This window comes from Aethalodelphis obliquidens, unplaced genomic scaffold, assembly GCF_003676395.1.
Source record: "Aethalodelphis obliquidens isolate GAN/ISIS:26980383/991018 unplaced genomic scaffold, ASM367639v1 scaffold42, whole genome shotgun sequence".
NCBI lineage: Eukaryota > Metazoa > Chordata > Mammalia > Artiodactyla > Delphinidae > Aethalodelphis > Aethalodelphis obliquidens.
In genome coordinates this window covers 10,752,383-10,776,245 of record NW_020837986.1, presented here as the reverse complement: position 1 = coordinate 10,776,245, position 23,863 = coordinate 10,752,383, and the positions used below count along the sequence as shown (strand labels likewise).

The window sequence follows — 23,863 nt, the reverse complement described above, 5'->3', positions numbered from 1 at the left end:
CTACCACCCTTTTAGGTATTATTATTACCCCTGTTTTACAAGTTCGGAAACTGATGTTCAGGGAAAAGAACAGACTTTAGCAAAGGTCATATTTGGGTCAGCATAAGTGCCTATTTGACTCTCAAAATGAGGGAATCCACTCCTGGCTCAGGGACCCCATAGCTCCTACCTACCAGTGCCTAATTCTGAGCACACAAGTCTTTTCTCTCCATGTTATTCACAGCCTGGCTAGAGAAACCCTCTGCAGCATTCGTCTATCAGCAGGTTCCCTAGGTGACCCATCTCCTGGCTTCACTCTTAAAATACAACCTAGCCAAGAGTTCTACTTGAAAAAATATTTGTCTGATGACTTCCAAATGCTCAGAGTCTGAGGTTTCTTGAGTCTTAGTGAGGCTTAATAAGCCCAGAGAGGCTCTCTTGGAGGCAATAAAGTGATTAAGAATGCAGGTTCTAGAGGGAGATGGACTCTGGGCTCTACCACCAACTCACCACTTGACCTTGAACAATGCACTTCACTTCTCTGAATCTCAGTTTCCTCATCTTTAAAATGGGGGAGATGAATAATATCTACCTCAGAGTGTTTGAATTTAGGATTCAATGAGATCCTGTATGTGAAGAGCTTAGCACAAAGTGTGGCACTAGTAGATGCTCATTAAGGGTAAACTATTAATGCTATATTAACATAGCAATAACGGTTAGTACAGTGGCCGCTCACTTATCCAGAAGTCATATCTGGAACATCTAGCATCTTTACACATCTGGAACATGGTTGAGAAATAGGAAGGAAGCAAAAAAATGCCTCTGAACAGATACTATAAAATCCCTAAATCAAAGTTTATGCATTTACTCATCAAAAAGGCCCTCACACTCATTAGACACAAATGTAACAGATCATTTGCTTTCCCAAACTACAAATCAAAAAGGAGGTATAAGGATGGCAATGGAGATTCTAAATTCAAGCAAAGTGACAGCAGTAAGAAGAGCTGTTAGTAGGAAAACAGAAGAACTATGAAAAAAAGAATAAGAGCATAAAGCCTAATAACTGGGGCCATTAGTGCAGGGAAACAACCTCACATGCCTCTCTCACTCCAGGTAGCACCCCTGCATTACATCAAGATGCAATCACTGACTGTCATAACCATCACCTGTAGCCAATGAGAAAAGATTAAATTATTATCAGCATCTCTTATTTAAGAAGGAAGCCCAAAACTCCATTAAAATAATTTTGGTACTTCAAAGTATAAGCTTCTATTTCAAGAAAAATTCCCTCATGATTTCCTAATGATGTCAGGCAAAGAAGTTGCTGCATCCATGAATGCTGAATCTAAAGCAGGATTCTGCTGACACTTTCTCTTCCCCTTACTTGGCTGAGCCGTAGAGTTCCCAGGCTTTGGCAATCCCCATGGCCAATCCCTTGCTGGGATTATTGGAGAGGATCTTGGCAGCTTCTTTGGTCTTACCCAGGACATTGAGAACATGTCTGTTGAAAGAGAGATGCCTACTTAGTAACTGGATGGACCTGGAAGACCCTTCTGCCTGTGACTCATAGACAATTATAGGAACATCACTTTGAGAGTCAGCTGAGCACTAAAAAGCATCCTACCATCACGCTCTTGTAGGATCCACCTCAGGCTGGAATGTGTTGGGCTGCCCTAAGCCTGGCCCCTGGTGTACATGCCCAGAGGAGCCCTGAGACCCTGTGTTTCCACTCCACACAAGCCTCCCAATGAACTGAAACCCCTTTACCTGAGCCCCAGGTACTGTCTGGAATCCAGCTACAGACCATCTGGAATCACAGCAACCTGGAGCATCACTACTGACTAGAAGTGGATGTTGCTAGGGTCCAGCACTCAGAAGGGAAGCCCCTGTTCCCTCTCTGCCTTGGATTCTGACCTCCTTTCAGGCTTCTTTCTTACCTCAGGACCCTCACAGATACTGTTCCTTCTGCCTGGAATACTAACTTGTACAATGAAGGGGCAGGACCGGATGAACCCTGAGGTTCCTTCTTTTTCTGACACACCAAGACTTAATTACAAGTGGAAACTGCTACGAGGTGGAAACACATGACCCAAGGCCCAGGAAGGCACAGTCAGCATTGGAGATCCCTGCCCCCACCTATGATTGTAGGCTCATCAGGCTGAGACCTCACTAGTGTGCCCAGGATTGCCCAAGGGACCCACCGATGCACAGCAGGGGTCCGGGAGGCTAGGCCCCCAAAGCTGGCAGAGATGGTGTTGATTTCAATCTGTTTCAGGGCTGCAGAGCCATCTGTGTTGCGCTGGAACATGTAGTCTGAGCGATTCAGGCCCAGGAACACCGTCTGTGGGGAAAACTGAAGGCTGAGGACATTTGCCCAGGGGCTGACTCTGAGGGCCTAGCCACAGAGCAGACAGGTACCATGAACTCTAAGCAAAGGTGCCAGCTAACACTCCCAAACCCAGTGGAATCATTCTTTGGGACATTCCAGGATTGGCCACTAATGTATAAACCCAGTGGGGACCAATGAGAGGCAGATTCCCATGAGCTCAGGGACTAGGCCAAATTCTTCTGGTTAAAAAAAAAAAAGAGAGAACGAGATGGGAGGGGCAGGTCCCAGACTGGGGTGAAGTGGGGAATGGTTACCTGGGCAATGCCCTCTTTCAGGACTTGCTTGTGGATGTCAAAGAGATGAGCAGTAAAGTTGTCCCTTTTGATGGTGCTGAAAGAGGAAAGAGAGTATTTTCTAGGCTACATCAAACATTAAAGGTCAAGGATTTCCATTGTCTCCTGAATCCTCTCTGGGTCTACTGGCTCAAAATTGAACATCCACACCAACCCTGTAGAGAACAATGGTTTAGAACCCAGCTTTAGAGCCAGATGGCTTGGGTTCAAATCCCAGCTCTACCACTCACTATTGGGCAACCTCAATCATATCACCTCTATGCTTCAGTTTGCTCATCTGTAAAATGAAGAGGAATATAATTATATTTATAACAGAGGGTTGTAGTGAAGAGTAAATGAGATATTACATGTACAGAATTGAACATAGTGTGTGCTCCCAAGAAGAATTCAAAACTGGCATACGATATGACCATTGTGTAGTTGGTAAGCTTTCTAGTTGACCTAACATTAACTCTCCGTAGCTTCCCCTATGTTCTGGGACCTCCCAGGACAAGTCTTTTCCACCTCTTCCATGGCAGCACTCAGAGATTAGAAGACAGCAGTTATGCCCTGTGCCCCAAAAGGTTTTTCTGACTCAAGCTAAACATCCTAATTTTTTTCTTCAACCAGTCCTTATATGATGTGATTTCCTCAAGGAAGCCTTCCCTACCTGGGTCAGATCCCCCTGGTGTGCACTCTCATAGCACTGTGGACCTCTCCTTTATAGCACTGATTGCAGTTGTAATTTTCCATTTTATTTGTGTGATGACTAGTATTGTCTCTCCTATTTGACTATAAACCACATGAGGATGGGGACCATGTCTCTGCTAGCTCATCATCATGGCCCAGTGTGCTACTGTGACATGTGGCATGAGGTAGGACCCAGCCAGTATGGTTTTCTGGAGCCTTAGGAAGAAACACCCACAGGTAACTAACTTGTTGCCTCTCAAGATTCAGGGTGGTCTCTGCATGCCTGCTCAAGCCTAACTCTCAGGCTCACCTTGTTACAGGGACCCCACTGAGCCCATGTAGCTCAGGCCTGCCCTGAAGTTCCTCTCTCCCCAGTCAGCTCTCATGGGGTTCCGCAGCCCTTGGTGAAGAGGAGAGTCCCTAAGCTGGGACTCTCCTAGGCTGCTATTCTAGCTCATGTGACCCTGGGCCTTTTCACCCTTACAAGCTAGGGTTTGTGTGTATTTCAGAGGAGAGGGTAATAGGGAAGACAGGGGTTGCAGAGATGGGCTGCAGGGAAGGTCTTACACATAACTGCAGCTTTAGGATAAAGGTCATAAATCAGGCTGCTCATATTTCCCACAATCTAGAATCACAGGTACAAAAGCTGGGCCCATCCCGAGAAAGATCTGAAGAAAAGGTGGTGGAAAGGTTTGTACATTCAGGACTCAGTGGGTTTTTAGCTCCAAGTCAAGGTTTCCAAACTTCTTACCATTATGAACCCTTCTCGTTTTCACCCTCACACCAATGTGCACATTTTTAAAAGATTTTGTGGGGACTTCGCTGGTGGGCCAGCGGTTGAGATTCCGAGCTCCCAATGCAGGGGACCCGGGTTTGATCTCTGGTTGGGGAACTGGATCCCGCATGCCGCAACGAAGACCCAGTGCAGCCAAATAAATAAATATTTTTTTTAAAAAAGATTTTGAAAAATTAATGAGACATGCAATCATATACACACACACACACACACACACACACACACACACACACACACATATATTTAATTCTAACTTAATTCTAAAATAAAGAAATTTCCCTTGCCCCAGGGCCTCAAGGGGAAAAAAGATCAAGGGAGAAGAGACAGAGAGGGGGTATAGAGTGAGTCATTTCAGGGGTTTTGTATCCTCGTGAACTGGGTGTGGCCCAGTCTGCACCCCGTCCCACCCAGAGATAAGAGGCCTGAAGTGACAAGAAAGGGCCACTGCTTAAGAGAAGTAGGAAATCTGACTTTAAACCCATAACCCCTCCTGCCCTCTGTTTTCTCTCAAACTAGGTTGACTCTCCCTAATTACAAATGGAAATTTCAGTCTTCAAAGCAGGGGGGTCGAGGGTCAGAGAATCAAAAATGTCAGTGTTGGAAGGGACCTTAGATTTAGGCCAACCTCCCATTTTACAGATGAAGAAATTGAGGCCCAGAGAAAGAGAGGAACTTGCTTGAGGCCATATAAATAAGTGGTAGAGCCAGGGTTAGAAGCCAGGTCTCCTAACTTCTATTCTACAAATGTTTGTTTCTCCTGGGGAGTACCTGTCCCCCACCCCACCAAGTCACCTGCCTGAGTAATAGCTCATGACTCCCCAGTCTTCCAGTCTCTTGGTTCTAGCACCTCACAGCCCCCGAAGCCCCACTGCCCTGTACCTGGAGAGAGTTTGCTCCAGAAAGGCAGCGTTCTGGCTGACAGCATCCACCAGCAGGTTGAAGTCCATTTGTACAGCATAGGCCTGCTCCAGCAAGGCACTCGGGACCAGTGAGGGGAAGAGTGTGAATGGGGCGTAGCTCACCACCTGATTGAGGAAAGAGTGCGCACGGGTAGAACACCTGTGAATGGGTTGTCTTCCTGCAAACATAACCCCACGGAAAGGGTGCCCTACATTTACTGAGGACACACAAACTACAGAATAGTGGTTACCTCTGGGAAGGGAGGGAGGAGAACAGGACGAGGAATGGGTATAAAGAGAACTTGCAGACTTTGGTTTTGGCCATTTTGCTTCTGATCATTTTTTTTCTTTTTAATGTAAAGAGATAAAATATTACAAAGTCTAGAAGACAAATCAACCAAAAAATTATTGAGCACTGACTGTGTGCTCAGCACTGTTTTAAATACTTTACGTGGATTCATCATTTAACCCTATGAGAAAGATACTATTATTATCTGTACCTAATAAATAAATAAGGGAACTAAGTCTCAGAGAGGTTAAGTAACGTGTCCAAAATTATATAAAGCTAATATGTGACACTGGGATTTGAACCATGAATGTTACTAAACAACAACCACCATACACGCACACGCACACGCACACACACACACACACTCTTAGCCAGTTCATATCCAAGCCCAGTCCCCTTGCCTTCTGGTTGGGGGAGAGGGAGAGTCCTGCAGGTAGGGCTGCAGCAGAAGTGGACTCTGGTCTCCAGAGAAGAAGCCAGGAGTGGTTTCCCCCCAGTATTGGAGTTGGTGACCCAGGTTGCCAGGCCTGGAGTTCAGCTGCATTCTGAGTTCTCTGGACTTTGGCAGAGCCAGGAAACCCAAATACCATCTAGAATACTATTTTTAGAAGGGGATAATGCATTCTGAGATTTCCAACAACAAATGAACTAGAACTTGGGTAACAGAAGGTAAGATGACTTTGTGACTTATATTATGACTTTGTGCTTATATTATGAAGCATTCCTGAGTCTAACCTCTGAGTTAATATGCTTGTCATTATTATAGTATGAGTTAAGGGTGTTAGAACTTGGCATTTATATATTTATTTTTTTAAAAATTATTAATTTGAATGGATAATACAAACACATGATATAAAATCAAAAAAGACACAAGGATGCATAGTGAAAAGTACATCTCACTCCCACCCTAGCCCCAATGACCCAGTTCTCCTCTCCAGAGGCAAATGGTATACTAGTGTCTCACATATCCTTCTAGACTAATGTATACGTATACATACATATTTTCTCTTTTTACACACACACAAGCATATAATACATACATTGTTCTGTCCTTAGCTTTATAAATATTTCAGAGACACTTCCGAATACATTCAAATAGAGCACTCTCATTATTTTTATTTTATTTTTTTAACATCTTTATTGGAGTATAATTGCTTTACAATGGTGTGTTAGCTTCTGCTTTATAACAACGTGAATCAGCTATACATATACATATATCCCCATATCTCCTCCTTCTTGCGTCTCCCTCCCACCCTCCCTGTCCCAATCCCTCTATGTGGACACAAAGCACCAAGCTGATCTCCCTGTGATATGCGGCTGCTTCCCACTAGCTATCTATTTTACATTTGGTAGTGTAAATATGTCCATGCCACTCTCTCACTTCGTCCCAGCTTACCCTTCCCACTCCCTGTGTCCTCAAATCCATTCTCTACGTCTGTGTCTTTATTCCTGTCCTGCCCCTAGGTTCTTCAGAACCTTTTTTTTTTTTTTTAAGATTCCATATATATGTGTTAGCATACGGTATTTGTTTTTCTCTTTTTGACTTACTTCACTCTGTATGACAGACTCTAGGTCCATCCACCTCACTACAAATAATTCAATTTCGTTTCTTTTTATGGCTGAGTAATATTCCATTGTATATATGTGCCACATCTTCTTTATCCATTCATCTGTCGATGGACACTTAGGTTGCTTTTTGAATTATGGTTTCCTCAGGGTATATGCCCAGTAGTGGGATTTCTGGGTCATATGGTAGCTCTATTTTTAGTTTTTTAAGGAACCTCCATACTGTTCTCCATAGTGGCTGTATCAATTTACATTCCCACCAACAGTGCAAGCGGGTTCCCTTTTCTCCACACCCTGTCCAGCATTTATTGTTTGTAGATTTTTTGATGATGGCCATTCTGACAGGTGCAAGGTGATACCTCATTGTAGTTTGGATTTGCATTTCTCTAATGGTTAGTGATGTTGAGCATCCTTTCATGTGTTTGTTGGCAATCTGTATCTCTTCTTTGGAGAAATGTCTATTTAGGTCTTCTGCCCATTTTTGGATTGGGTTGTTTGTTTTTTTGTTATTGAGCTGCATGAGCTGCTTGTAAATCTTGGAGATTTATCCTTTGTCAGTTGCTTCATTTGCAAATATTTTCTCCCATTCTGAGGTTTGTCTTTTCATCTTATTTATGTTCTCCTTTGCAGTGCAAAAGCTTTTAAGTTTCATTAGGTCCCATTTGTTTATTTTTGTTTTTATTTCCATTTCTCTAGGAGGTGGGTCAAAAAGGATCTTGCTGTGATTTATGTCATAGAGTGTTCTGCCTATGTTTTCCTCTGAGAGTTTTATACTGTCTGGCCTTATATTTAGGTCTTCAATCCATTATGAGTTTATTTTTATGTGTGGTGTTAGGAAGTGTTCTAATTTCATTCTTTTACATGTAGCTGTCCAGTTTTCCCAGCACAACTTATTGAAGAGGCTATCTTTTCTCCACTGTATATTCATTTTGTATATTTTATCAAAAATACGGTGACCATATGTGTGTGGGTTTATCTCCGGCCTTTCTATCCTCTTCCATTGATCTATATTTCTGTTTTTGTGCCAGTACCATACTGTCTTGATTACTGTAGCTTTGTAGTAGTCTGAAGTCCGGGAGCCTGATTCCTCCAGCTCCATTTTTCTTTCTCAAAATTGCTTTGGTTATTCAGGGTCTTTTGTGTTTCCATACAAATTGTGAAATTTTTTGTTCTAGTTCTGTGAAAAATGCCATTGGTAGTTTGACAGGGATTGCACTGAATCAGTAGATTGCTTTAGGTAGTATAGTCATTTCCACAATGTTGACTCTTCCAATCCAAGAACATGGTATATCTCTCCATCTGTTTGTATCATCTTTAATTTCTTTCATCAGTGTCTTATAGTTTTCTGCATAGAGGTCTTTTGTCTTCTTAGGTAGGTTTATTCCTAGGTATTTTATTCTTTTTGTTGCAATGGTAAATGGGAGTGTTTCCTTAATTTCTCTTTCAGATTTTTCATCATTAGTGTATAGGAATGCAAGAGATTTCTGTGCATTAATTTTGTATCCTGCTACTTTACCAAATTCATTGATTAGCTCTAGCAGTTTTCTGGTAGAGTCTTTAGGATTCTCTATGCATAGTAGCATGTCATCTGCAAACAGTGACATCTTTACATCTTCTTTTCTGATTTGGATTTCTTTTATTTCTTTTTCTTCTCTGATTGCTGTGGCTAGGACTTCCAAAACCATGTTGAATAATAGTGTTGAGAGTGGGCATCCTTCTGTTGTTCCTGATCTTAGAGGAAATGTTTTCATTTTTCCACCATTGAGAATGATGTTTGCTGTGGGTTTGTCGTATATGGCCTTCATTATATTGAGGTAGGTTCCCTCTATGCCCACTTTCTGGAGAGTTTTTTTTACAATAAATGGTGTTGAATTTTGCCAAAAGCTTTTTCTGTATCTGTTGAGATGATCATATGGTTTTTATTCTTCAATTCGTTAATATGGTGTATCACATTGATTGATTTGCATATATTGAAGAATCCTTGCATCCCTGGGATAAATCTCACTTGATCATGGTGTATGATCCTTTTAATGTATTTTTGGATTCTGTTTGCTAGTATTTTGTTGAGGATTTTTGCATCTATATTCATCAGAAATATTGGTCTGTAATTTTCTTTTTTTGTAGTATCTTTGTCTGGTTTTGGTATCAGGGTGATGGTGACATCGTAGAATGAGTTTGGGAGTGTTCCTCCCTCTGCTATATTTTGGAAGAGTTTGAGAAGGATAGATGTTAGATCTTCTCTAAATGTTTGATAGAATTCGCCTGTGAAGCCATCTGGTCCTGGGCTTTTGTTTTTTGGAAGATTTTTAATCACTGTCTCAATTTCAGTGCTTGCAATTGGTCTGTTTATATTTTTCTATTTCTTCCTGGTTCAGTCTCAGAAGGTTGTGTTTTTCTAAGAATTTGTCCATTTCTTCCAGGTTGTCCATTTTATTGGCATATAGTTGCTTGTAGTAATCTCTCATGATCCTTTGTATTTCTGCAGTGTCAGTTGTTACTTCTCCTTTTTCATTTCTAATTCTATTGATTTGAGTCTTCTCCCTTTTTTTCCTTGATGAGTCTGGCTAATGGCTTATCAATTTTGTTTATCTTCTCAAAGAACCAGCTTTTAGTTTTATTGACCTTTGCTATTGTTTTCTTTGTTTCTATTTCATTTATTTCTGATCTGATCTTTATGATTTCTTTCCTTCTGCTAACTTTGGGGGCTTTTTGTTCTTCTTTCTCTAATTGCTTTAGGTGTAAGGTTAGGTTGTTTACTTGAGATGTTTCTTATTCCTTGAGGTAGGATTGTATTGCTATAAACTTCCCTCTTAGAACTGCTTTTGCTTCATTCCATAGGTTTTGGGTCGTCATGCTTTCATTGTCATTCGTTTCTAGGTATTTTTTGATTTCTTCAGTGATCTCTTGGTTATTTAGTAGTGTGTTGTTTAGCCTCCATGTTTTTGTATTTTTTACAGATTTTTTTCCTGTAATTGATATCTAGTCTCATAGTGCTGTGGTTGGAAAAGATACTTGATATGATTTCAATTTTCTTAAATTTACCAAGGCTTGATTTGTGACCCAAGATATGATCTATCCTGGAGGATTTCCCATGAGCACTTGAGAAGAAAGTTTTTCTGTTGTTTTTGGATGGAATGTCCTATAAATATCAATTAAGTCCATCTTGTTTAATGTATTACTTAAAGCTTGTGTTTCCTTATTTATTTTCCTTTTGGATGATCTGTCCATTGGTGAAAGTGGGGTGTTAAAGTCCCCTACTATGATTGTGGTACTGTTGATTTCCCCTTTTATGGCTGTTAGCATTTGCCTTATGTATTGAGGTGCTCCTATGTTGGGTGCATAAATATTTATAATTGTTATGTCTTCTTCTTGGATTGACCCCTTGATCATTATGTAGTGTCCTTCTTTGTCTCTTGTAATCATCTTTATTTTAAAGTCTATTTTGTCTGATATGAGAATCACTACTGCAGTTTTCTTTTGATTTCCATTTGCATGGAACATCTTTTTCTATCCCCTCACTTTCAGTCTGTATGTGTCCCTAGGTCTGAAGTGGGTCTCTTGTAGACAGTATATATATGGGTCTTGTTTTTAAATCCATTCAGCCAGTCTGTGTCTTTTGGTTGGAGCATTTAATCCATTTACATTTAAGGTAATTATTGATATGTATGTTCCTATGACCATTTTCTTAATTGTTTTGGGTTTGTTATTGTAGGTCTTTTTCTTTTCTTGTGTTTCCTAGAGAAGTTCCTTTAGCATTTGTTGTAAAGCTGGTTTGGTGGTGCTGAATTTTCTTAGCTTTTGCTTGTCTGTAAAGTTTTAATTTCTTCACTGAATCTGAATGAGATCCTTGCTGGGTAGAGTAATCTTAGTTGTAGGTTTTTCTCTTTCATCACTTTAAATATGTCCTGCCACTCCCTCTGGCTTGCAGAGTTTCTGCTGAAAGATCAGCTGTTAACCTTATGGAGATTCCCTTGTATGTTATTTGTTGTTTTTCCCTTGCTGCTTTTAATATTTTTTCTTTGTATTTAATTTTTGATAGTTTCATTAATATGTTTCTTGGCATGTTTCTCCTTGGATTTATCCTGTATGGGACTCTCTGGGCTTCCCAGACTTGATTGACTATTTCCTTTCCCATATTAGGGAAGTTTTCAACTATAATCTGTTCAAATATTTTCTCAGTCCCTTTCTTTTTCTCTTCTTCTTCTGTGACCCCTATAATTCGAATGTTAGTGTGTTTAATGTTGTCCCAGAGGTCTCTGAGACTGTCCTCAATTCTTTTCATTCTTTTTTCTTTATTCTGCTCTGTCGTAGTTATTTCCACTATTTTTTAAAAAAATAAATTTATTTATTTATTTATTTTTGGCTGCGTTGGGGCTTCATTGCTTCGCGCAGGCTCTCTCCAGTTGTAGCGAGCAGGGGCTACTCTCTTTTGTGGTGCACGGGCTCAGTAGTAGTGGTGCATGGGCCCAGCTGCTCCACAGCTTGTGGGATCCTCCCAGACCAGGGCTTGAACCCGTGTCCCCCGCATTGGCAGGTGGATTCCCAACCACTGCACCACCAGGGAAGTCCCTTTCCACTATTTTATCTTCCAGGCCACTTATCCATTCTTCTGCCTCAGTTATTCTGGTATTGACTCCTTCTAGAGAATTTTTAATTTCATTTATTGTGTTGTTCATCATTGTTTGTTTGCTCTTTAGTTCTTCTAGGTCCTTGTTAAATGTTTCTTGTATTTTCTCCATTCTATTTCCAAGATTTTGGATCATCTTTACTATCATTACTCTGGATTCTTTTTCAGGTAGACTGCCTATTTCCTCTTCATTTGTTTGGTCTGGTGGGATTTTACATTGCTTCTTCATCTTCTGTGTGTTTCTCTGTCTTCTCATTTTGCTTAATTTACGGTGTTTGGGGTCTCCTTTTCGCAGGCTGCAGGTTCATACTTCCCGTTGTTTTTGGTGTCTGCTCCCAGTGGCTAAGGTTGGTTCAATGGGTTGTGTAGGCTTCCTGGTGGAGGGGACTGGTGCCTGTGTTCTGGTGGATGAGGCTTGATCTTGTCTTTCTGATGGTCAGGACCACGTCCGGTGGTGTGTTTTGGGGTGTCTGTGACCTTACTATAATTTTAGGCAGCCTCTCTGCTAATGGGTGGGGTTGTGTTCCTGTCTTGCTAGTTGTTTGGCATAGGGTGTCCAGCACTGTAGCTTGCTGGTCATTGAGTGGAGCTGGGTCTTAGCATTGAGATGGAGAACTCTGAGATAGCTTTCGCCGTTTGATATTACGTGGAGCCAGGAGGTCTCTGGTGGACCAATGTCCTGAACTCGGCTCTCCCACCTCAGAGGCACAGGCCTGACACCTGGTCGGAGCACCAAGACCCTGTCAGCCACATGGCTCAGAAGAAAAGGGAGAAAAAAGAAAGAGAAAATAAAATAAAATGAAATGAAATAAAGTTATTAAAATAAAAAAATATATTAAAAATTAAAAAAATTTCAAAAAAAGAAAAAAAAGGAAGAAAGAAGAGAACAACTAAATCAAAAAGCAAATCCACCAATGATAACAAGCGCTAAAAACTATACTAAGAAAAAAAAATGAAAAACAAAAATGGACAGACAGAACCCTAGGACAAATGGTAAAAGCAAAGCTATACAGACAAAATCACACAAAGAAGCATACACACTCACAAAAAGAGAAAAAGGAAAAAAATATATATATCTTTTGGGAAGTCTGAGGTCTTCTGCCAGTGTTCAGTAGGTGTTTTGTGGGAGTTGTTCCACATGTAGATGTATTTCTGATGTATTTGTGGGGAGGGAGGTGATCTGTACGTCTTACTCCTCCGCCATATTGAAGGTCTCTCTCATTCTTTTTAATGGTGGTATAGTATTCCATTCTTTGTATATACCATAATTTATTGAATCTAGCTTTCTATTATGAACATCAAGGTGGTTTCCTTTGTTTCCTCCATTACACCTTGATGTTTCCGTGAACATCCTAGAATATACATTCTAGGTATTTTGTGTGTGAGAAGGTTCATAAATTTCTAAAAGTAGAAATGTCAGGTAATTAATGTAAATCCAATTAAAATTTTCAAAATAATTCCTAAATTGCCATCCTCAGCATCAATTTAAGACAAAATTAAGGAAGGGTGTTTGTGAGAGTAAGGTTTTTTTCAGCTTGAAGCCTTTAGGAGTTAGAGTGGGAAATACTGCACATATGTAAGGGGTGACTTAATACACTGAACACATGTGTGAAAACTGCAGGGGTATTTCCTTGGTTTTAAAGCTCAGAACTCTGACTCCTCCAACAAATCTCATGTGGCATGAAAAACTCCCAAAGAGTTTTTCTGTTAAGACTTCTTCTGCCTCTGTCCACGTGACTCATTATGCCCACTTGGATTTGGGATCAATAGTATAGCGCTGTTTTCTGCTGTCCATAGGCTAAAGGCTGAAACACAGTCTTTTCACCTTCGATAGACACACAGACATAGAGTCATATTCTTCTATTATAAGAAAAACTATAGCACATGCATGGCAATAAACACTCATCTTCACAGCCAGGAAAACAATACAACAGAGAGTGACAGAAGTAAGAACCCCATCTTATCTAAAGGGGGCAGTCATAACTCCACTCTAGCCAATTGCTGCCATGAGGAAAGTGAGCCAGGATTGCCAAATGACCTGATTTTTCAAGGTAAGCTGGGTATTTAGAGTTTTTTTTTTTAATTTCATGATTTTAAAAAATGTTGAATAAACAAAATAAGAAATGAAAGAGGAGAAATAACAACTGACACCACAGAGATATAAAAAATCATAAGAGAATACTATGAACAGTCATATGCCAACAAATTGGACAACATAGAAGAAACAGACAAATTTCTTGAAATATACAGCCTGCCAAGACTGAATCAAGAAGAAACAACTTGAACAGAGCAATCACTAGAAGTGAAATTGAATTTGTAATAAAAATACTCCCAGCAAACAGAAGTCCAGGACTGGATGGCTTCACAGGGAAATTCCACCAAACATACAAAGAAGAACAAATACCTATCTTTCTCAAACTATTCCAAAAAATTGAAGAGACTGGAGCACTCCCAAATTCATTCTACAAGGTCACCATTACACTGATACCAAAACCAGACAAAGACACTACAAATAAAGAAAATTACAGGCCAATATCTTTGATGAATATAGATGCAAAAATTCTCAACAAAATATTATCAAACTGGATCCAACAATACATAAAAAGGATCATACCCCATGATCAAGCTGGATTTATTCCAGGGTCACAAGGATGGTTCTACATTCACAGATCAATCAATGTGATACACTACATTAACAAAAGGAAGGATAAAAATCACATGACCATCTCAATAGCCACAAAAAACACATTTCACAAAATTTAACATCCATTCATGATAAAAACTCATCAAAGTGGGTATACAGGGAACATACCTCAACATAATAAAGGCCATTTATGACAGACCCACAGCCAACGTAATACTCAACAATGAAAAGCTGAAACCCTTCTTGCTAAATTCAGGAACAAGTATGCCCACTCTCACTGTTTCTATTTAACCTAGTATTGGAAGTCCTACCCACAGCAATCAGACAAGAAAAAGAAATAAAAGGTATCCAAATTGGAAGTGAAGAGGTAAAACTATCACTATTTGCAGATGACATGATACGTTATATGGAGAACCCTAAAGTCTCCACCCCAAAACTATTAGAACTAATAAATGAATTCAGCAAGATAGCAGGATACAAGATTAATATACAGAAATCTGTTGCATTTCTACATAATAATAATGAAATATCAGAAAGAGAAAGTAAAAAATAATCCTGTTTAAAATCTCAAAAAAAATAAAATCCCTAGCAATAAATTTAACCAAAAAGGTAAAAGACTTAAACTCTAAAAACTATAAAAACATTGATGGAGGGAACTGAAGATGATTCAAAGAAATGGAAAGATAGCCCATCCTCTTAGATTGGAAGAATTAATATTGTTAAAATGGCCATACTACCCAAAGCAACCTACAGACTTAATGCAATCCCTATCCAAACACCCATGACATTTTTCACAGAACTAGAACAAATAATCCTAAAATATATATGGAACCATAAAAGACCCTGAATTGCAAAGCAATCCTGAGAAAAAAGAACAAAGCTGGAGGTAAAACCCTCTCAGACTTCAGACTATACTACAAAGCTAGAGTAATCAGAACAGTGTGGTATTGTTAGAAAAACAGACACATAGATCAATGGAACAGAATACAGAGCCAGAAATAAACCCATGCACCTATGGTCAATTAATCTACCACAAAGGAAGCAGGAATATGCAATGAAGAAAAGATGGTCTCTTCAATAAGTGGTGCTGGGAAAACTGCACAGCCAAATGTAAAACAATGAGATTAGAACATTCCCTCATACCATATTCAAAAATAAACTCAAAATGGTTTAAAAACCTAAATGTAAGACCTGAAACCATAAAATTCCTAGAAGAGAACACAGGTGGAACACTCTTTGATGTAACACAAAATGAAAAGACAACCTACGGAATGGTAGAAGGTATGTGCAAATGATGCGACTGACATGGGGTTAATATCCAAAATATACAAACAGCTCATATAACTCAATATCAAAAAAAAAAAAAAACCCAATCAAAAAATGAGCAGAAAACCTGAATAGACATTTCTTCAAAGAAGACATACAGATGGCTAACAGGCACATGAAAAGATGCTCAAGATCACTAATTAGAGAAGTGCAAATCAAAACTACAATGAGATATCACTTCACACCTGTCAGAATGGCTATCATCAAAAAGACTACAAATAACAAATGTTGGAGAGGATGTGGAGAAAAGGGAACCCTCATACAGTGTTGGTGGGAATGTAAATTGTTTCAGCCAGTATAGAAAACAGTATGGAGGTTATTCAAAAAACTGAAAACAGAACTACCATATGATCCAGCAATTCCATTCCTGGCTATATATCCGAAGAAAATGAAAACACTAATTCAGAAACATACACCTTAATGTTCACAGCAACACTATTTATAATAGCCAAGATACGGAAGTAACCTAAGTATCTATCAACAGATGAATGGATAAAGAAGATATGGTATATATATTCAATGGAATACTACTCAGCAATAAAACGGATGAAATTCTGCCATTTGCAACAAAGTGGAGATATTATGCTTAGTGAAATAAGTCAGTATGATATCAGCATACTGTATAATGTCACTTATTTATAGACTCTAAAAAATAATACAAATGAATGTATATGCAAAACAGATTCACAGATATAGAAAACAAAGGGGTTTCTATATGTGGTTACCAAAGTGGGGAGGGACAAATTAGGGGTATGGAATTAACAGAAACAAACTACTATATATAAAATAGATAAGCAACAAGAATATACTGTATAGCAGAGGTAATTATACCCATTCCCTTGTAATAACCTATAATGGAGTATAATCTGCAAAAATACTGAAACACTATGCTGTACACCTGAAACTAACACAATATTGTAAGTCAACTGTACTTCAATAAAAAAAAATGTTGGCTCTGACTTTTTAAAGACAATCTGGTGAAAAACCTGTTAACAATGCTTGCCTCTGGGGAGGAAAAACCATTACTGGAGGAAGGACTTATTCTACACTGAATACCCTTTTGAATTTTGTACCCTGGTCATGTATTTTAAAAAATAAATTAACTCTCTAAACACTGCAGAAGCCAACAATTTAATCTGCACGTGGCTGGTCTGTAGGCCTGATCTACAGGATAAAGTTCACACTCTTCTTCTGCCCAGTACCCAAAGCCTCTTGGCTGTCTGACTTTGGCCTGACTCTTTCCCACTATATCCACTTATGTCCCCTGCATTCAGCTGCATTCTCTTGAACATGTTTTGCCTTTTCCTTCTTTGGGGCCTCTGCTATGCTGTTCCTTTCTGTGATTTGTCTTTTAAGATATAGTTCAAATACTACTAATGAATTGATCCTTCTTCCAGGTGTCCTATACAGTATCCTAGGAGAGGCAGTAAAAAATGTAATTTCAGAGCATGGACTCAGGAGGCAAACTCCTTGGATTTGAATTCTGGCTCTGCCAATTATAACACCATTTAAATGACCTCTGGGAAGTTACTTAACTTCTCTGGGCCTTGGTTTCCTCATCTCTGCTGTGGTGAGGATTAAATGAGTTAGAGATTCCAAAATGTTTATAATAGTGCCTGGCAGGTAGTAAATACTCAGTCATAGAACTGACATTATTATTTTTTTTTAAAGACTTTTTTTGATGTGGACCTTTTTTTTTTTTTTTTTTTTCCGGTACGCAGGCCTCTCACTGCTGGGGCCCCTCCCGCCGTGGAGCACAGGCTCCGGATGCGCAGGCTCAGCGGCGATGGCTCACAGGCCCAGCCACTCCGCGGCATGTGGGATCCTCCTGGACCGGAACACGAACCCGTGTCCCCTGCATCGGCAGGCGGACTCTCAACCGCTGAGCCACCAGGGAAGCCCCTGATGTGGACCATTTTTAAAGTCTTTATTGAATTTGTTACAATATTGCTTCTGTTTTATGTTTTGTTTTTTTGGCCATGAGGCATATGGTATCTTAGCTCCCCGACCAGGGATCGAACCCGTACCCCCTACATTGGAAGGTGAAGTCTTAACCAGTGGACCACCATGGAAGTCTCCAGAACTGATATTATTTAATTTTGTCTTGTGGTAAATTCTCCAGCTAGACCATGAGCTCCAGAGGTCAGAGCCTCTGGCTGACTCACCTGTGTCTTCAGTGCCTAGAATGGCCGGGCATAGAACAGGCACCTGGTAAAGATTTGGAATGAAATCCCCTACACATACATACACATACACACATTTCCTGTCTTTTTTCTCTGGACTGGAAATCTCACTGAGGACTGTGCCTTTTCTAGGCTCCACTGACTTCCAGAAGGACCAGCTGTTGGACCTGCACACAATACCTATTGATTAACAGAAGAAATAAAATCTCGGAGTGGAAGGTACTTCATCATGGGTTCACACAAGAAGTTCACAAAATCTGAAGTTCGCAAACCATGCAAGTATATTCCCAAAGCCAGAGGCAGACTTTTTATAGTATCAGCCTACCTTAGGTGACAGCCATTCTCATTCACTTGGGCCTCAGTAAAGTTATTGAATTTGGACTCTCTATCAGGCCCTTAACTAGGTTCTGGGCACACAGAGACAAAATAGTATGTGGCTTGGTAAAAAAAGTATGTGGCTTGGGACTTCCCTGGTGGCGCAGTGGTTAAGAATCCACCTGCCAATGCAGGGGACACAGGTTCGACCCCTGGTCCGGGAGGATCCCACATCCCACATGCCGCAGAGCAACTAAGCCCGTGCACTACAACTACCGGGCCTGTGCTCTAGAGCCCGCAAGCCACAACTACTGAGCCTGTGTATCACAACTACTGAAGCCCACGTGCCTAGAGCCCATGCTCTGCAACAAGAGAAGCCACCATAATGAGAAGCCCGCGTGCCACAACGAAGAGTAGCCCCCAGTCACAGCAACTAGAGAAAGCCTGCGTGCAGCAACGAAGACCCAAAGCAGCCATAAATAAATAAATAAATAAATCTACAAATTGGTTTTAAAAAAAAGTATGTGGCTTAGTTACTAATGTGGATAATCATAAGGTATATGTTAAGGCTAGAAGAGCTTGTCTAATATGCTTCTTTGTGTAAAAAATGGGGAAAAGGAATATATACGTATTTTCTTGTTATGAGTAAACTAACTAAAAGAATAAACAAGAATACTAAAACATGGTTGCCTTCAGGGAGGGAGAACTGAGTGGCTAGGGAATGTGGAAGGGAGAGTTAAACTGTAAACTCTTATACCCTTTGAATTTTGAAGCCTGAAAATTAAAAGTTTTTCTTTTTTAAAGGATGAGATTTTTTAAAGATGTGGTTTAGACTAAGCAGTTCTACTTTTATGTACCAACCCTAGAGAAACATACAGGTGCCCAAACAGGCATGTACGTGGACGTTCCCTGTAGGGCTATTTGTAGTCATAAAACGTTAGAAATTACCAGAATAGCCATCAATAGAGGAAAGCTAAACTGTGATCCATTCACACTTGGAATCCTATGCATCAGAATGAAGCTGACCTTTATGGAGGGAGTTGGAAAGAGTTCAAGACAGATTGTTAAATGAAAAGAAAACAAAAATATATCACAGCATAATATATATCATCCAATTTGTCTTTTAAAAACTATATACAGTTGACCCTTGAACAACATGGGTTTGAACTGCACAAGTCCACTTATACGCAGATGTTTTTCAATAGTGGATACTACAGTACTACGCAATCTGAGGTTGGTTGAATCCACGGATGCTGAACCTCTGGTACAGAGGAACCGCACATATGGAGGGCCGACTATAAGCTATATGCAGATTTTCAACTGCGCAGAAGGCTGGCACCCCTAACCACAGCACTGTTCAAGGGTCAACTATATTTCTTTATATACATATATATGTATGTAAATGCACAGAAAAAGACCTGGAAGGATATACCACAAACTAATTACAGGGAAGGCAGGGTGACTAGGGGCCCTTAAAAAATAACAGTTTACTGGGCAAGGTGCTTCACATGAATTACCTTCTAATTCTCTTACCAACTCCATGAGGTAGTCCCCATTATTATTCCTTTTTATATTTGAAGAAACTGTAGCTGAGAGAGGCTATGTAACTTGCCTAAGTCACACGTCAAGCCCCAGACTTAAATTTGATTACTCTAGCGTGGTGCTTTTTAACTTTACATACTTCTAGAGATCAATTTTAGTTATTGAAAAAAAAGATAATCCAAGGGAGCTGCCTCCAGCCTGGCAGGGGCCTAGTAGGGTCCAAGCAGTGTGGTCAGTGCTGTGAGGAGGGGTCAGGGGCTTACATCCGAGGAGCTGGGCTCTTGTGAGGTCCTCAGCAACACTCCCTCCGCCAGGGCCCGGTCCACAGCCTGCCTTGCTAGCTCCTCCAGCTGCTGTTCATCCTGCAAGAGGCTCCCCCAGCCGGTGGCCATCCCGACCTGCAACAGAAGGAGAGAGAAGGGCTGACAGATGGCCTGGGGCCCCGCAACTGGCAGTGTGGTACGGGGGAGCGAACACTGGCTGGCAGTTCTTAACAATTTCCATGAGCACAAAATGGAAAGCTTTGACAAAGCATTTCCACTGACACTCCTTCTTTTGAGTCCTAATCCAATGATGACCTTATTCTCACAGTAAGGAAGCAGAGGCTCAGAGAGATGAAATGACTTGCCCAAGGTAATGACTAGTAAAACCTGGACTTGAACTCGGGTCTCTGGACTCCCAGCCCAATGCTTTCCATTGGAGAAAGAGGCACTAAAAACATATGTGATCGTGGCAAGTTCTTTCTCCTCTCAGAGCTGCAGGTTCTCTACCTGTGAAACAAGGGGTCTGGGGTAGACCATGGTTTCCAAACCGGCTGAATATTCTGGAGAGCTTGGAAAAGAATACAGATTCCTGGGCCCTACTAGAGATTCTGATTCAAGAGGTCTGAGGGGAGGGAAGGGCTGAAGCTCTGTATTTTTAATAAATTTTCCTGGGACGGGAACTGCTGCAATATATTATTAATTTCCCTTCTAGCTCCAACAACCCATGTCGGCAGGTTTCAAATAAATTATGTGGGAGTGGGGGAAAGGAGCTCTTTGTGGAATACTATTAAATGCAAATAAGGTGAACTCCTCCCTCATGCTAACCAGAGGCAAACTCACTAGCAGGAAATGATTACATTCCTTGTATGGACATCTATCATCATAGAACCAAAAGACAGAAAATATTCTTGAGAAATCATATTAGCAGGATAGAAATAATTGAAACACAAGTGCCCAATGTAATAGGAGGAGTCCAACTGGCTGCCAGAGACACACAGGGTGAACCAACTCACACTTTGACACTCACTGATTTTGCAGCAGGCCCCAGGGGTGTAAGAAAATCTGGATAAAAATCTGGAAACACCAGTCATTAGAACATGGCTGCCCAGCTCAGTGGTCCCAGGAAGAGAGCTGGAGAATGACAAGTAACCTCCATCACATTCAGCTCCATCCCCCACTCCCCATGACAGAACTGGTGCTAGACCAATAATGATAGTCTGTCGGCCTCAGCACAATGTTTTGAAAGAATGAGCATGTGATTTCAAGAGGGTCCTGACAACAACCCTGTCAGGTGAGACATAGATAAGGGCAGTCATAGTAGAGAACAAAGCTCTGAGGTCAGTCAGACCTGGGTTTGAATCCATAATAATTACTTCCTTTATAAATAAGGTCACCATGTGGATTAAATGAAAAAAAAAAAAAACCTGTGTGTAGTTCCTTAGCAGTGTTTGAAGCTCTATACATGGGAGCTTCTTTTTTTGGCTGTACCTACTTTACAGGTAGAAGACTTGTCAGAGGTCAACCAGCAGCCTGGTGGCAGAGCCAAGACTAGAACCTGTGACTCTGACATTAGAGCAATGGGACCCTCCATTAGCCCCCATCTCTTCACAACTCTGGGATTCTATTATCTCCCCCTGCTGTTGGGTTTTTACTGATTGGCATCTAATGCCAGGACCCTGACTGAGGACGCAGAGAAAGATAAGACAAAAATAATTGCTATGAGAAGTGCTAATTGGGCCCTTTGTTTTTCTCATTCTACAGTCTCAATCCTTCTTGTGGCTTTATTTCTGTTTTGCTGATGACACTCGAATCTATAACTTCACTGCAGTGCTTTTCCTGACCTTCAACGGAGAATATCCAACTGCTTACTGAGCGTCTCCATAGAACCAGAATAGAATGTGTTGTTGTCTCCCCATAAATCTGCTCCTACTCTTGATGAACCCGACCCAGGCACCCAAGCCTTGTACATACGTCTTTCCTACACCCCATTCTCCCCAAATCCTGTGGATTCTATCTCAGTATACAGTACTCTAAATTCCTTAATTTCTCTCCACCTTCACCGTTAGGAGGCGTGGTTCCGACTACCACCATCTCTTCCCTAGGCACGAAACAGATTCGGAGTGATGTATCTTCAGGACACACCGGCTAGTCTCCCGCTTCCAGGCCTTGGCATTTGCTGTCGTCTGTCTTTAGGACAATCCCCACCGCTCACGACTTAGTTTCAGAAGCCGTCCCTGTTCCCCGCCCAGGGCTTTTTTCTACGACCCATTAATTTCCCCTGTATCATTGAGAATAGTGTGTCTTGATCACTTCTCTAGCTCCAGCGCCTACTACAGTATTCAATGAATGTTAAATGAAAGAATGATGAATTAATGACATACTGGAGCCAGATCACCAAAAGCCTTAACACGCCCACAAGAAAACCCCGGTCGGACTTAAAAGCCAAGCGCGAGGCCAATGCCTGCGTGAGGCCCGGGGCAACAACACGGTCTCCTGCCCAGGCCTGCCCCACCTCACGGCCCGCTCGCTCCCACCAGAGGCAAAGTTTGGTTCTAATCGCTTCCACTTTTGTTGTTTAAAAAAAAAACAACTCCGGCTCTAGTCTCACCGGCACCGAGCGCCCGACACCAGCACAATCTGGAGTCAGGAGATCTAGGAAATCTGCAATCGAGAAGCACCAACCCCACCCCCTCACTGGACACCAGCTCCTAGGTCCCTGCCATGGGTATGAGCTGCGACATCTCCTGGTCTCCGGGGCTCCAGTCGCTGACAGACCCCTCCCTCATGGCCTTCCTCCCGAAGAAACGTGACCCTTGCCGGCCACCGTTGCCGTGCCCCAACCTACTCGTTCGTCGTCCTGCCGCTCTCTGTACTCAGGCCCCCTCGCGCCTTCACCGGAGCTTCAGGGGGCGGGGCCTCGATGTGATCCAACGCGCTTGCGCGTCCCCTCCCACCACCACCCCACCACGCACAATCCGCCCCCCACCCCACCCCAGGCAGGGCTTAAAGAGCAGCGGAGTTGGACGGTGGCCGGGAAGGGGCGGTCCGTGTGAGGACAGCTTTGGAACAGCACCTTGGGAAGGAAGGGAGGAGTCGTGTTGGGGCCGCCGGGAGCTACGGGTTTGAAAAGCTAAAGCTCGTAGGGCGTCGGAACTGCTGACTTCCGACGCAAGATGAGGAAACTGATACTCAGAATGGGACAGTCACTACCTTGGGGACACACAGTTGGTGGTAGTGGGTGTGGTAATAGAGGCCCAGAGACAGAGACAGAGCCCAGCGCAGGGTCCCATAACACGTTAAAGGCTGAACCAGTGTTGGAACCCAGCTGGGTCCCAGAAAAGAACACCTGATTTCTCCAACCCTGGGACAGCTGCAGGAAAAGCCTTAATGGCAAAAGGAAAGTAATTTCATTTTTCCAGCAGTTTTAAAGTTAGGAACGTTTGAGGGTGATCCAGTGTTTCACAAAATGTCCAATATCACTCGCGTCAGGATCTGGTGCAGTTTTTTTTTTTTAATGCAGGTTTTTTTTATCCCTACCTCCATCTCACCCCTTGGCAGCTCCCCAGTTCTTTAACTGTGCCTTCTTTCTGGATTGTGATAGGATTCTTCTCAGTCTGAAGCACCTGATATGAATTTTAATTAAACTGAATTTATCAGTCTGGGCTCTGGGGAATTAACCATGAATAAGACAGAGCCCCGGCTTTCACCTCTGATTAAAAAGGTAGACAGGTAAACAGTGTTTTTCTGGGGAAGTAGGGAAGGCTTTTGGGGTCTTGAAGGACAGGTAAGTGTGTGTAAACAGTGAAGGAAGTAGGGGTGGAGGTTAGAGGCAGGAAAGGGGCTAGTGTACCAAGTAGCAGGAGCAGAAACAGCAAAGGCAAATAATCCTGAATGTGGCTAGTCTTGTTTTAGAGACAATGAGGAGTTTGGTGTAGATACTGAGGAGGGTCTGGGGGTTGGAGCAGGCTTTTAGGAGCTCAGTCTTGGGGAGGGAGCCTTGGATGCTAGGTTAAGAAGTTTAGCATTTGTCCAATGAGTTGTCTAAGGATATTAAGGAAGAGGGAAACATGGTGTGTTAGGCTC

General features: G+C 41.6%; 1 protein-coding gene across 6 annotated transcripts in view; it reads right to left on the bottom strand.

Moving 5' to 3' along the window:
- The window catches only part of GSS (glutathione synthetase), a 33,060-nt gene extending 10,348 nt beyond the window's left edge, over positions 1-22,712 (bottom strand). For 2 of the 6 annotated variants that reach the window (XM_027078512.1, XM_027078516.1), the window contains exons 1-7: positions 22,626-22,693; positions 19,781-19,915; positions 18,924-19,001; positions 5,006-5,151; positions 2,623-2,698; positions 2,181-2,320; positions 1,364-1,480 (exon numbers count right to left, since the gene is read on the bottom strand). In XM_027078512.1, coding sequence (XP_026934313.1) covers positions 1,364-1,480; positions 2,181-2,320; positions 2,623-2,698; positions 5,006-5,151; positions 18,924-19,001; positions 19,781-19,909 — 686 coding nt within the window. In that variant the 5' untranslated portion in view covers positions 19,910-19,915; positions 22,626-22,693. Of the gene's footprint in view, positions 1-1,363; positions 1,481-2,180; positions 2,321-2,622; positions 2,699-5,005; positions 5,152-18,923; positions 19,002-19,708; positions 19,916-22,388; positions 22,497-22,625 lie in introns of those variants that run through there. The other 4 variants (XM_027078513.1, XM_027078514.1, XM_027078515.1 and 1 more) reach the window with 4 other exon arrangements.
- Positions 22,713-23,863: the final 1,151 nt, after the last annotated feature.